The sequence below is a fragment of the Halichoeres trimaculatus genome, unplaced genomic scaffold (assembly GCF_033239565.1).
Source record: "Halichoeres trimaculatus isolate MK-OKI-2021-1 unplaced genomic scaffold, fHalTri1.1 fHalTri1_scaffold_4, whole genome shotgun sequence".
Classification (NCBI taxonomy): domain Eukaryota; kingdom Metazoa; phylum Chordata; class Actinopteri; order Labriformes; family Labridae; genus Halichoeres; species Halichoeres trimaculatus.
The window spans coordinates 5418637-5433379 of record NW_027437182.1 but is presented as its reverse complement, the minus strand read 5'-3'; the positions used below and the strand labels follow the sequence as shown (position 1 = coordinate 5433379).

Sequence of the window (14743 nt, the reverse complement as noted above, 5' to 3'; positions counted from 1 at the left end):
CTTAAGACCAAGAAACCTGCACAAACTCCACTGACAAGCTAATATGAGACCCACCAACTACTGCTCTGCTAAAAACTGAAATTTTATCAGGTGTTTTCGTCTTATTTTCAGTAGAAAATGTCTTTTCAGACTGAATATGAGCCACATTCCCCTGACCAGTGCAGAAAAATGTCTTATTTTAAGTTATTTAAAGACAAAAATGAGCTCTGAATTGCTTGTAGCAAGTAGAAATCCCTAAACTCAGGCCCCGTTTGTACGACGTTTCATCCTAAAACGCTAAAACGCAGTGAAAAAAAATCTATGTTTACACGGATAACGCTGTAGTACGCATGCCAGGCCTGTAGATGGCGCTATAACTGTCTTGTCAAGAAGCAGCTTTTGGTAGATCTCCTCTGAAGTAGAGTTGGGCAGATCATCTGGTGTATTGGCGGATACTAAGAGCAGAAGTGGAGCAACAGATGCACATTTGAAAACAGATCGTTGAAAGTCAGTCAGCAGATTCAGCAGATTGAGCAGCACAAGCACAACACGATAGTTCGCGATGATCGTAATAACGCCGGCTAACTGTTTACACGGCAACATTGTTGGCAGCATTTTGGAAAAATCCTGCTCTGCACGCTGTTTTCAAAAGTTTGTGTTTTAGGTCGGCTGAAATGCTGTTTCCGTGTAAGCACGAGGCTTAAGCGCAACAAAACTTTTGCGTTTCACGCTTAAACCGTTGTCGCGTAAACGGCCCCCCAGACCTGCCACCATTGATTGGAAAGTCCCTGCTAACAAATGGAGTAGTATAGACAAGTATATCTGGCAAAAAGATTTAAGATGTGATCTAACTGTAGATCAATGGGAAGCCATGTGCCAGAATGTCTTTGTTTCACCATTTTGTTACAAAATAACTGAACAAAATTATAAGTTTTTGACTATCTTAATGCATTTTTTGTCCTGTTTAACTATCTTTTACATAAATAAAAAGATAGATTTTTTTACTTGTTGCAAGCAATTCAGACCTCTGAACAGAATTTTAAGTTTATGCACAGGATGTACCTTACCACACTAAGTAAGAAGTTTTCTAATTCACCCCCTACATGTCATCAATGTAAAACTTGTATAGGGACAATCATGCACATTGTTTGGAATCCAGACAGATCATCACTTTTGTTGGGACATACATGACTTGACTGTCAAGGTCAGGGGACCTCACTGGACTGTAGGGCTGAACAATTAATCAAATTGAAACTGACATTGCTATGATAATATGACACAATGGAATTTTCAAATCACAGAGGGCTGCAATTAAAAAAAAAAAAAAAGTTTAATGTATAGAGACCTGGAGGGAATACAGTAGCTTGTACTCGTTCTTCCTCAAAACATGCAAAAGTCAATCTGTTGTTTTTTTTCTGGCAAAAACCTGTGAGCCGTGATCCATATCCTACAGTAGAGAATTAAAGTCACTGAAAAAAAAAGTACAAAAAATGTCCATTTTTTTGTCTTACTATTTTTCTGAGAAAAAAGTAAGAATTGTGAGATTAAAGTCAAAATTCTGGGGAAGAAGATTAAGACCACTGACCAATTTTTTTCTTTTATTACAAAGTTAGAATTTTAAGATTAACATCAGAATTCTGATTAAAGTCAAAATTTTGGTAGTGGTGTTTGGTTGATTTTTTATTGTATTAACCTTAACCCCCTTTTTTTTCTTTTTTTCTTCCTTTTAAATCATTTTATTTTTTGGTGTCTTATTGTATTTTTTGTACCGTTTAACTCTCTCTTTTAATATTAATTCTTGTGTCTTGGCTTTGTTCTGCCTTGTTGTAACATAAAATGTAAAAATACATAAATAAAAAGATAGATTTTTTACTTGTTACAAGCAATTTAGATGTCATATTTCTCCTTAAAAATTTTAAAACAAGACATTTTTCTGGACTAGTCAGGAGAATGTGCCTCAGATTAAGTCTAAAAAAACATTTTTTTTTACCGAAAATAAGACAAAAACACTTGATAATATTTCAGCTTTTTGCAGTGTGGTGACTGGACTGAATAATAAATAAATAAACAAATAATGGCGAGGTTTTCATTTTCCCTCAGATTGCAAAACATTTTACTGGATTTCAAACAAATTTAACCCAGCATGTCAAACTTTTAAGACTTTGACTTATCAGAGGAAATGAGAGCGATTACAACGATCCTTAATTCAATTCTGTTTTGTTTTTTCTTTTCACCCCTCTGACATGAAAGCTCCTCATGTTCATTCATAAATAATTCAAGTCAATGTTGCTTCAAAAGAAAGAAAAAAACATGTGGAGGAGGAAAAGAGGAGACTGATCTGATGAGCTGCAGTTTGTTTTCATTGTGTTTCAGTGTTAAAATTTTAACACTGTGAAACAGTACGATGTGTGATAATATAACTATAATAATACATGAAATATTTAACGTGAGGAGACTAATTTTCTTTAAGGTGGGTAGTATCACTGGCTACGTGGCTACTTGCAGTCAGTAAACCTTTCGTATGCAGAATACTAGCAATAACCCGGATACGGTTATTGCCGATACATAAACAACAATAACCCTTTTAAAAACCAGAATATGCTCATATTCCTGCTTTTAAAAACCTGAAAATCACCCCTTGGTTGCTCCTTTTCTAACCTGAAAATTTGATCATGTATACGCCTATCAGGATATCCCCATCCAAAGGAACAATGCAGCTGTTGTTTTTGTGACTGCTGCTGTTGCTATGGATACAGTAAGAAGTGGACTTAACGTGCATTGCATCAAGACTATAGACTGTCACTGTAGAGCTGCTCTGAGGTGTTGTTGGCCCCAACTTAACAAAACCCCAGTCAGGAGGAGTCCCACTTAGGCCTGTCCGCATGTAGCTGAGTATTTTCAAAAACAAATATCGTCCCAACATAACCGGGCAAATTGGCCAAGAATTGTGACTCAAAAAAAACCTGTTTCCATCTGTGTGCATGAAACTGTTAGGGGTGAGTATCGGCAACGGCCTCACGATACTTGGGTCAGAATACGATAATATCACAATATTGCGATATATTGTGAAAAAATTGTGACACAGTTAACTATTTGATTGAAAACAACTTCTCTATTTTATTGTGTTTGAAATAATGAAAATCAGATGCAGTGTTTCAAACGAACACTTAGCTTGAAAACACAAAGTGATTTTAAGTTTGTCACTTAAACGACTGGGACTTTAAACTGATGGGGTGGAAAAATTATTAGTTTAAAGACGTGGTCAGTTGGTGAAATTGATAAATATCACTAGGTGTAAACAATGTTACTCATAACAAATCTTATGTTGTGCAAAACATGAGTATGATTAGTATTTTATCAGTCTATAGCACTGTAAAAAAATTAAACTTCAAATGATTTAAACTAACTGACCCAAGTATAGAAAGAAAACATTGATGCTTACAGCATCAAAACCCACATCAACAAGTTTAGGAATAAAACATTTTGAATATACTTTGAGATTATATTTATTACCCAGTTTATGGGCAAAATACAGTGGAGTAGCTCTTCGGCGCCATCTACTGCAGTGGAGGTGCAAAGACGTTTTTTTCTTCCAACTCACCTAAAATGTGAATTTTTATTAAACAAAACTATTTATATTAAGAATTGAAAAATCAATATTTTATGTTTTTATTTATATTTATTTTTTTCCAACCCTCTGGAAACCATTAAATTGGTGTTTTTCTCAAATTTTCACTTAAGCCAGAGTTTTCAGAAAAACATTGTTTTAAGTGACGTAAAACTGCAGTTTTAACTGCACAGTTTACGGAAGTTTGGGGACCTTTTCAGGATGTTTAATAGGACTGGGGGGAATTATTTTACATCATCAGTGGCAGTGACAGGGCAGGGATTGTTTTATAATGGATTTTTGTTTTGTGTCTTTTTTTGATGGTTTTGTTCACCTTGTTTTTCTTTAATTACCTAAGAAGCAATATGGTAACACGGTCTGTTGTTGTAGCTCTTTGCCTCACTTATTTTTTATGTGCCGTCAATTGTTAAATATCAGTGACTGATCATACCTTAATGAAAAGATTTTGACAAGAAAAACTGTGGTTTCATGTGGATGACAGGCCTAAACGTTTAAAAATGTGCAGTTTCCCCAGATACTCGGCTATGTATGGACACGGCCCATCTGTCCAATCTATCTCTGGCTTTAGAGAGTCACGTAGTGGCTACTAAACTCTGGGTAGAAGGACTCGTAGGGTGGGTTTATCATTTCAAGCACAAGCTTGTCTTAAACTTAAACTCCAAAATGAAGAAAGAGAAAACTGGTGCAAGCGGCAAAGAAAAATCAACAGAGTACCAATCTATGGCCTGTCTCCTCTTCTCTTCAATTAAATTTATTTGTATGTCAATGTAGAGTCACAGCTCTTCTTCATCCTGAATTAATAATGTGAAAAGTAAATTGGGCTGTTTTCTAAAAGTGTTTTCATTCTGTTATTAATGTTCGATTGTGAGTGACGGGCAGAAAAATTGTTCCACGTTTCTGTTTCCTGAACTAAAAACCAGCCATTTCAGCGCTTGTCTTTTCTGGTTTCTGATTCCAGAAACAGATTTCACTCCAGCACCCTGACCTTCCTTCCCCCTCTTCGTCTGGCTGCTGCAGAGTGATATTAACCATCTGGACCGCAGACATTCAGATTTCACAAAAACAAGAATTGTTTCATGCGTGGACGCCGCATAAACATGGGGGTTTGTGATGTTTTCGTGCGCTGTGTTGATGCACGAGCGGCTCTCAGCTGAACGGTTTGCAGCCAAATCACAGGAACATTGGATGAGAGCGGCTTCCTCTGTCTCCTGAGAGTTTGTGTCGGCCGCTGCGCGCTCACAACAGGTGTGGCTGTGCTGCTGGTAATGACTCAACACCCACAGGCTCCCAGGCAGTTTGTCTCTTTTCTCCCGCACTTTCCGTCGCCTTGCTTCCTATCTCGGAGAACAGACACATGATTGATTAATTTTCTGTGTCTGATTTGGTTTTCTGCTCTGTGGTTTCCTCTCCTAGCAGGGCGCGTCGTCCATTACGAGCGTCATCTGAATGAATCCTCCTACGTAGACCAGGTGAGGCTATGGAAAGCACAAACTCTGACTCCTTTTGAGTTCCCAGTTTGTTCCAGTGATGAGGAAGATAATCATAGAAAGATCACGAACACTCCAGTCAAAGCTAACTGTTTGATGCCGTTGGCTAAAAGTGAAAGAAAAGAGCAAAGAGGAAATAAAACTTCCCTTATTTTGGTTTGTACAAGCTCTTCAATATGAAGATAATTCACACACGTCCCATTTCAGCGTTGGCTCCAGCCTGGATGCTAATGGTAGCAATTTTCACTGACACATTGAAAGACTCTCACACACACACACACAAACACACACACACGCAGGAGATAACTGGTTAAAAAGACGTCTCCTCTCAGTCTTCTGGCCCAGTGTCTGTTTCCTCTCCGCTGTGGTGTTGGTTTGATTAATCCTCTCACAGAAAACCAGACCATGCTTGAATCAAACACTCAGGCTGCTAACATTTGGTCTGAGTCTGATTGCTGGAAGTCTCGCAGGCAGATTTCAGGGAGAGAGGAAGCAGAGGTAATTTGATTGTACCACTTACAGCCACAGAAAACGAGTCCAGAAACGACACAAGTTCCTCTTTTCTTTGTTTCCATCACAGATTGTTTGCTTTTTTTCCCCCTCGTGCACCAAATCTGACGGAGGAGGCTTTTAGTTTGAGTTCACATGGAGAGCTAAATGGTGTAAGAGGAGGAGAGGGGACCTGTTTTCAAAAAATGTTTAGTGGTTTCGATCCTCACATGTCGAAGACGGGCTTGTAAGTGGTCAAACAGATTCAGTGGGAGACTGGTCGTCGGCGTGGTGCCTCATCAGCTGAACGCTGGTCAGGATTTTCTTCTGGTGTCCGGCCAGAGACACTCCAATCCTCTGCAGATCCCTGGGACAAAAAAAGACACAGAAAAGGAGCAGAAATGAGGCTGCATTGTCATCATCATTAGAAGAATGTCAGACAGTATTAACACGGTTAATATTAGACGGTGCAGTGTAGGTTTTTAACACCAGTGAGTTATCGGAGCAGGAATTGGAAGAGAAAAGGTGCCAGCGCTCTGAATTAGCAGGAGATAAAGATGCTGATGATGTGTAGGAGTATTTTTCACTGGTTTGATTAAATAAAGAAAAAGTAGTGGCCAGATCTGACGAATGGTTTCCAGAGAAAAAGTGGAAATTGATCAGGACTCTTTCAGTTATTTAACTCTGAATATTCATGGAAAATTCATCTTTTTGTGAACTTATCAAGAGCAAGGATGAAAGTCAAGGCTGCAACAACATTTTTCTATCATCGATGCACTGTGCTGCGTCATAACTGTATTAGTTTCTTTTGTCAGATTGTTAAGCAGTTGGAAACTAGCTGAAGGTGCATTACCGCCACCTACTGGACTGGAGTGTAGATTACCTGGGCTGTGGGGCTGTATGCGTCACATGTAAACAGATCAGTGTGGCAGAGGAGAAGCTGCCAGGGAAACAGGTGAGGGAAACAAGTAAACATGTGAATAATGGATCTTGACCCAACATGTGATCGGTGTAAGCAGTCTCATATGTTCTGGACTTGCCCTAAAATTCATAGTTTCTGGTGTTCCATTTTTGGAGCCTTTTCTAAAATATGTGGCACAACAATTGAGCCCTCTCCACTTATTTCGATGTTTGGAGTCCTTCCAGCGAAGGTTTTTGTAGTAGCTATCAAGCTAACATGATGGCTTTTTGTTCTTTTTTGGCCAGAAGGCTAATTTTATCAAAATGGAAAGACCCCACACCTCCAGTATATGGCCAGTGGATAAAGGAGGTCATGTGTCTTGTCCATCTAGAAAAAATTAGATATACGATTAGAGGTTGTACAAAGAAATTCTTTGTGACTTGGCAACCGTTTCTATCATATGTTGAAAACATGGCAGCTACCAATATGACTTTGTAACCCCTTTTTATTTTATTTAATTATTTATTTATCTTTTTATTTAAGTGTGAATGCATTTGTGTACATGTGTGTTTAAGAGTGTGTTAGGTATATTTGTGTGTAAACATAAACATGGAAAATATATTTACTGCTTTATTTATTAACTTTTATTTTGTTTTATCATTATTATTATTTTTATTATTATTATTAATAAAAACAATATTATTACTATTTTATTTCATTTTTTCTTTCTTTAATTATTATTATTATTTTTTTAAATTGCCTGGCCAAATATTGATGACCCTGTATTGCGGGAGGGGGGATTAGGACAGGGGCATGTTTTTTTGTTTTTTTTTGGGGCCCCCGACTGTCCTATTTGTTTGTTGTTATTTATGTTGTTCTCTCTGTAATAACACACAAAATAAAATAAAAAAGACTTTGATCAAAAACAACATGAAAAATGGCAGAGCTGGAAAAGCCTTTCTTCCAAAAACTCCAGAGTTTGGGAGAATTTCACGCTGATTAAAAGCACACAGCGTGTTAATTGACAAAAATGAACTAACATGGCACGGTGTATGACTGCAATGATCCAGCTCTTAAAACGCGAACATGTCGGGCTCATCAATGGCGAGCCCGGGAGCTCGTCAGGGGGGCAAGCACCTACAAAATTTTCCTTTTATATGTTGTGAAATGTGTGTTTTGTCTTTTAAGACTCATTTAGTCTTTTTATCAAATCATCACTGTGTTTGAAAACCTTGAGGAGTTTATTAAACCAACATTAGCATTAGCGTTAGCTGCTACTAATAGTGGTAAGGCAGAGGGGGTGAACTGTTTCAAATCCAAAAATCCAAATCCACTTTATTTAAATAGCACATTTTAAAAACAGACCAACGTCTCCAAAGTGCTGTACAAAAGCAAAAACCATAAAATAAATAAAACATAAAAAATAAAAACATGAATTAAAATAATAAATAAGATAGAATAAATTAAAAGACACAGAGGACCACACAACTCGCGTGGTGTTAAAAGCCAGAGAATAAAAGTGGGCCTTAAGACAAGACTTAAAACAGTCCACTGTGGGGGCCATTCGGACGTGGAGGGGCAAAGCGTACCAGAGTTTGGGACCGACCACAGAGAAGGCCCTGTCCCCTCTGGTTTTAAGTCTCGTCTTAGGCACCACGAGACTTTGATAAAAGACGAAGGTGATAAAAACTTGATTTTAAAACCGCATTGACCTGCTTATCGAGTTTAAAATCGCTGTCTATGGTGACGCCAATGCTGGTGACTTTGGGACGCAAATAATATTGGAGTGGTCCCAAGTCAATGAGGGAGTTACCAAATAAAATGATCTCTGTTTTTCCCTCATTTAATTAAAAAAAAATTTGGTCTAACCAAGCCTTGACGTCACCACTGTTTGACCTGCAGGTGAAAAGACTGAGGAATCTCAGCAAATTCCACATCTTCTGACTCTTACAGCGTGGTTTATTTTCAGATTAACTGACGCTGATGTAGTGTTTGAGGACTTTGAAAAGTAGAACCAGAGACATTTTGTGAATATGGATAAAATTTGGCTTTGTGGTGTTATTAAATATCTGCAGAATAAGGGGTTAACCCCAAAGGACGTTCACGCCAACATGGTGGCTACATTAGGGGATGATGCTCCAGCTTTATTAACTGTGAAAAGTGGGCAGCTGAATTCAAGAGGGGTAGGGAGAATCTTGAAGTTGACCCAAGGTCTGGACATCGTACCACCGCAAGAACTCGAGGAAACATCAGCCATGTTGAAAAATAAACCATGCTGTGTCAGAAAAAGTTGAATTTAATGCACGCCTAGTTTTATCGCTATGGCAGAACTCCTTCATTGTCAGGCTACGAACTTTTCAGCCCTCCCTTATATCTAAAAGTAAATAATTGCATGGTATCCAAACTGAAGATGGCCAAAAATGTCCGACAGTATGGACCGGTTATTTTGTGGCTATCATTGGATTTCAATTCAGTATTTCCTGTAAACCAATCTCTAATAACTAATAAAGCTCTCAGTTTGTGCTTTAATGACCCAAAAACCAGAGACCATGCCATCAAGATCCAGGATGCATCACGTGTGAGCAGCTGCTGCCTTTTCCAGAGTTTGCAGGTTTACTATGATGTACAAAACCATAGCTGTTCCCAAAACCAAGAGCTTGTGTTAAACCAGGGGTGGCCAACCAGTCAGAGACCCAGAGCCACAAAAATTACCGTTTTACTACAAAGAGCCACATCACACACACAGTCTTACAAACACACTTCCTCTCACACATAAACAAAATGACATGAAATGAAAAGTAATACATATCCATCTATCTACCTAGATAGCTATGAGCACATGAGCGACTGAGAGGAGCACATGCAAAGAAGAGAAACTGAAACTTAAGTATCAATCTCATCACCCAAGTATTGATCAATACCGATCCCAACACTGATCAGCACACCACTACTCATAACAATATGTAGATCTATACATATATTTTTTAGGAATGGATCGAAGAGCCGCACACTGAAAGGCAAAGAGCCACATGCAGCTCGCGAGCCCCAGGTTGGCCACCCCCGTGTTAAACACTTCAGCCTGAAGACCAGGTAGAGTTCTTTAAGGATGGCTTTAATTCCATATCCAGTCTCTCCTTCAGCACTCTGTGTTGGTATATTGTGTTTTATTTCTTCCTTTGGGAAATCAAACTTCTGTTCGACCCATTGAGAATCACACATCAACTAAATTACACGACATAATACTAAACAGTGAAATAAGCCAAAACTTCTTGGTGATGGTGAGAAAAGCTGATTGGAAAAGTCTCACTTCCAATAATTCACTGAAGCGTCAGGTGTGCTGTGTGTTTTTGATTCAGACATGAAGCCAGAGTGTGTTAGGGATACAGGTAAACTTTAAAGAATAAAAAGGGTTTATTTATATTCTCATTATGGCTGAAAATGTTTACAGCTGTCAGGGTTCAAGGTGATTATTGAATGGATGTATGTAACGTTATGTAACCAAACTCAACGCATCTGATGTCTCGATACTAAGAGGAAGGATGTGAGTAAGACTGAGAGCTTGTTCAGAGACAGACAGTCGCACACATGGAGCTGCAGCCAGCCAACCAGCCGTGCTGCCAGTCTTCCAACTAACAAGCCTGAGACTTGGCAGGTGAGCAGTGTGAGACGTAGGCAGCGAGAGCTCAGCAGACGAAAACAAAGAGGAAGTTACAGCGCTTTCTTTCAGCAGTTTGAGTAGATTTTCCTCAGTCTTACATTAGCTGCATTTCCCTAAAAGTGACTTCAACTAATGAAAAAAACCCTTTTTTTTAACTGTACATCTGCCTGAGTGATGGAGATGACAGAGTTCCTACAGCTCAAGCCAAGTTAAATTTAAGACTATTTAAGACTTTTTTTGAGGCCGTTTGAAATCAAATTTAAGACCAAGTCGACAACGAACCACAATTGAAACAAACAAAACAACAAAATAAAAACACCACATGATTTACCTGGGTGAGAGGCCATTTTTATCCAATGTTTATTTTAAAAAAAAATCACTTTTTGCCTTCTTTTTAACCCCATTTTTACAGCTTTATGCCTATTTTGCCCCCCATTCATCATTTTTTGTCCACTGTCAGAAACATTTTTGTAATTTTTACATGTTTTTTGAAATTTAATATCAAATTTAATTCCCAATTTTGCTGCCAAAGACTATTTTCCTATGCTACTTTTGGATTTTTCTGCACATTTTTCCCCGTTTTTTTTTTTTTTTTTTTTTTTCTTTTTCAATTTCATACCTGTTTTGCACCTATTTATTATCCTTTTTCCACTTTCATACCATTTTTACCCAGTTTTTGCATTTTCATCCCTTTTTTGACCTTTATTCATACAATTTGTCCTACTTCTGGACCATTTTTTATCATTTTAAGCCCGTTTTTATAACTTTATTCCTAGTTTTCAATCAGTGAATTCTTTTTTAAAAATGTATACATTTTGCTAAATATTTTTTTAATTCAATCTAACATAAATCTTATTTATGTGTTTGAATTTTTAAGACTTTTGAAAATTGGATTTAAGACATTTTAATGCCAATTAAGGCCTTATTTTTAGAACTATGAATTCAATGTCTTTTAAGACTTTTCAAGGATCCGCGGGAACCCTGGATGAGGTTTAAATCAGGGTACCGTCTCTTTAAATGAGAGCACTCACTCAGCCGTGATCTGCGTGACGAGGGGCAGAGAAGTGAAGCCTGAACCCAGGAAGGAGTCTCGATACTGGGTCATCTTCAGGGCGGCCAGCCAGTCCTCCACAGAGCTCACCCTGCTCAGGTCTGGAGCTCCACGGTCTAACAAAGGATGATGGGAAGGGCTGCAGACGGAGGAGAGAATCAGGCAGTGATACAGGGAGAGAAGGAAGGATGAAGACGTGTGTTTGAGTCAGTCAGAGCATCTCCTCACCCAGTAGGGATGTTGTTGATGCCAGCTTTAAGAGACGCAGGGTTGCGTATCATTTTGTCCAACATGCTGACGAGATCGGGGAACTTTGGCCGAGCGTTTCTGTCCTTCTGCCAGCAGTCCAGCATCAGCTGGTGCAGCACCACCGGGCAGTCCATGGGAGCTGGCAGCCGGAAGTCTTGCTCGATGGCGTTGATCACCTGGAAATCAACAAGAGCGGTAGAGAGGGAGTGTTAAATGTGAGAAAAAGGGTAAAGCATAAAACACGGTAATCTGTGTTGAGTTGGAGAAAGCTAAAAAATGTCTGGTAAACATCTCGTAGCTTCATTACAGCAGAAAACAAAACACAGCGATCATAGAGACAATATTTAAATATCAAAGATGAAATGAGGAGGATCTGTTTTTATTGCACTCCCTCGCCTCCTTGTGGCCCGGAGTCGCTGCACTCTGTCGTAAATTACTTTTAGCAAAGTGTGAGTTTGCTTAGGAATTAAATGGAGATCGGATTGAAATAAATTTTCTTTGTTCAAGACAACTTAAGGTATTTATCAGTACAGTTACGTAGCGCTACGGTTTGAAATGTGACATCAAGCAAACATTGTAGCAGCTGGCCATATGTTAGCCTGGTGCTCTGTGTATCTGTAGGCTAATGTGACAACAAGCTAACACTGTCAGTTTGTAAGTAGTTTAGTGGCCATTTATAATTAGTGCAGCTGGCAGCCCGGTGCTCTAAGACATGTTTGTAATGTGTAACGTTAGTAAATCCTGGTTATGTCCTGCCAGTTATCTACCAATCAGAGCTAACGTAACCTCACTCTTCATTTTATTGATAGACTCTCAAGTTTGAACAGACCACTGCAGAATAACTGCTGACTGTGGGTTGGAACAACTTAGCCCCTGTGTTATAAAGGGATTATCAGCCTACGTTGTCAGAAGCAGCGTTTAGCTTCATTCATTCAGACGAGTTAGAGTTTTTCAAACACTAAATTCAACCTGTTATCTGCATAAAAATGTATGTTTGTTCTGTGGTCAGTTTTTAGGAACGATACCATACAATAGACATAACGTCTGTCAAGTTTTGACCATCAAAGAGCAACCAGTGTTTTGGAGTAAATAGCGAACATGCTAACTGCTGACTCTCAGCTGACAGTATCAGTAGCCACAGTTACATGATGAGATTTTTGTCTTTCCAAATGGAATCTTTCAGAATGACTTTTCCGAAAACAATAGTATACATGGAAAGGAATATTCCAACCTCTGGTCTACATGCGCCGCTGTGATTAAACAGAATAGTCAATGGGGCATGCGCAGAAAAACGTAAATATCACAAGATTTATCAAAGCTGGAGGACGACAGTTTGTTTATCACGGTGTTGCAATACTCCGTATTGCGAGTTTGTCGTCCGTCCAGTCTTGAAATTATGTTCATTTCTTTCAAAGTTTGGATCAAAAACAAACTTTCCGCAGCAGTCCAGTGCTGACGGCTCGACGCCATTTTTAACATTGAGGAGCGTCTTTAGTTGTGTCTTAGGTCATATCTGAGCATGCGCTGAAAGAACGCACCCTGACAACTTTCCGTTTGAGTGGATACATGATACCTCAATTGGTTTGGGGAAAGGAATATTCCACCCCTGTGAAACCGATTAAATGTCCATTCGGATTGGCACTTATCTTTCAGAATGAGGTGTAAACAAAGGTTGAATTCTTTCTGTTTGAGCAAATAAACCGAATGCAAGCGGAATATTTGGGTCCATGTAAACGTGGCTATTGATTAACGGCCGAGAGTCATCAGTTAACAGGGTCACACTTTACACTGGAACACCTGTGATGTCTGTGGGTAAATAATTAATTCTGGATGTAGTTTTCTGGTTCTTTTATTACGAACCAGGTCTCAGACTCAGCAGTCTGTGTGCTCTTTTAGTGGTCTGTCACAGTCTGGTAAGTGTCCACGGATAATGCAGTCATGAGCATCGAGTGACAGTTGTGTGTTTAAATTTCTCTCTGGGAACACGTTGGATTTCTCAGCTAAAAACGTCTGTCCACCTAATATCTATCCTGCTTTTTCACAAACCTGGGAGCCGTTTACCATCCGTATAAGTGATGATATTTAGTTTAAAAACGTGTTTTTTGGTGGTTAACTCCTCCACTTCGACAAACCATAATACTCCGCTAATTAGCCTTTAGCTCCTTCTGCTCTTCTGTCCTTTTTCTGTCTGACAGTTAGGCTCCAGTGTCCACCATCGCTACAAAATTAATCACAGAAATCGTTTTTAGCAGAGAAAAACACAGATCTCTCTTTTCTCTACTAAACTTCGTCAGCCGGCGTGGTGTTGTCATGGAGACCTAGACGTGTCGTAAATCAACCCAGCATTGGTTGACTGAAGTCCAGTCTCTTCATTGTCTCCAAGCAGTTGCATCAACTCCTGTTGAGTTTTATTTACTTTACCAGCTTCGTTCATTCATCATATGTAAAATCTCCCATTGGGGCAGATCTTTAACATGTATTCATTGAGGAGTGGATTTCTCTGGCAGCTGTACGACTATTAAATATTAAAAACTAGTTGCCAAATTTGTAAAATGATTGCCAAAAGCAACCTGACAGCCATCCCTGTTCATCCCAGTAATCAAAAATGAAGCAAGAATAAATTTCCAGTGGTGTTTGATTGCCTGAAAATGGATTGGCTGTGGCGAGCAGGAAGCCTCTGGGTTAAATTTCACTGAAGTGTTTTCTCCACCTTCACCTCCACCACCCACAACGTTGCATAAGGGGATTAAAATGAAAAAAAAAAATCCAGGCCACTTCAACTTCATGCTGACAGTTTTTGAAATGTTAATTCTGTTTTTTTTTTCCTGCTGATATCCAAACACTAACTTTTAAACAGCGTGACATAATGAGTCCCATGCTTCCTGTTTGACCCGATCAGATGACATAAACAACTCAAAGTGAAATCTGCGGGGTGTGCTGGTATTTCTGTCTGACTCAAACCACTCTAACCTAATGCATCATTTTCAGCCTGACATTTAATTTGCTCATCAGCCTTTTTCTGGACGGACCGACTGGAAATTTGGAGATTACGGATCTTTTTGTGTAACAACCAAAATGACAGGAATATTATTAACCTGGACTAATGAGAAATTTAAACAGCAGTCAGGTTTATTTTATACTTAAGTGTGCCTGACAGGGACAAAACATGTAGGCATTGTAACATCTAATTACAGAGCAGCCAGCTCAGTTTCCAGCCGCGGATAATTTGCAGCGTTTGTCTCCAGTTAGAATTTTAAAAATGGGTAAAATGATACGCCACTGAAAATGAATCTAAAAACTA

At 38.9% G+C, this 14743-nt stretch overlaps 1 protein-coding gene across 1 annotated transcript in view; it reads right to left on the bottom strand.

Moving 5' to 3' along the window:
* Positions 1-478: 478 nt before the first annotated feature.
* The window catches only part of LOC141789531 (ephrin type-B receptor 1-like), a 160094-nt gene continuing 145829 nt past the window's right edge, over positions 479-14743 (bottom strand). The window contains exons 18-20 of the mRNA XM_074668981.1: positions 11422-11618; positions 11174-11332; positions 479-5950 (exon numbers count right to left, since the gene is read on the bottom strand). Coding sequence (XP_074525082.1) covers positions 5839-5950; positions 11174-11332; positions 11422-11618 — 468 coding nt within the window. The 3' untranslated portion in view covers positions 479-5838. The remainder of the gene's footprint in view (positions 5951-11173; positions 11333-11421; positions 11619-14743) is intronic.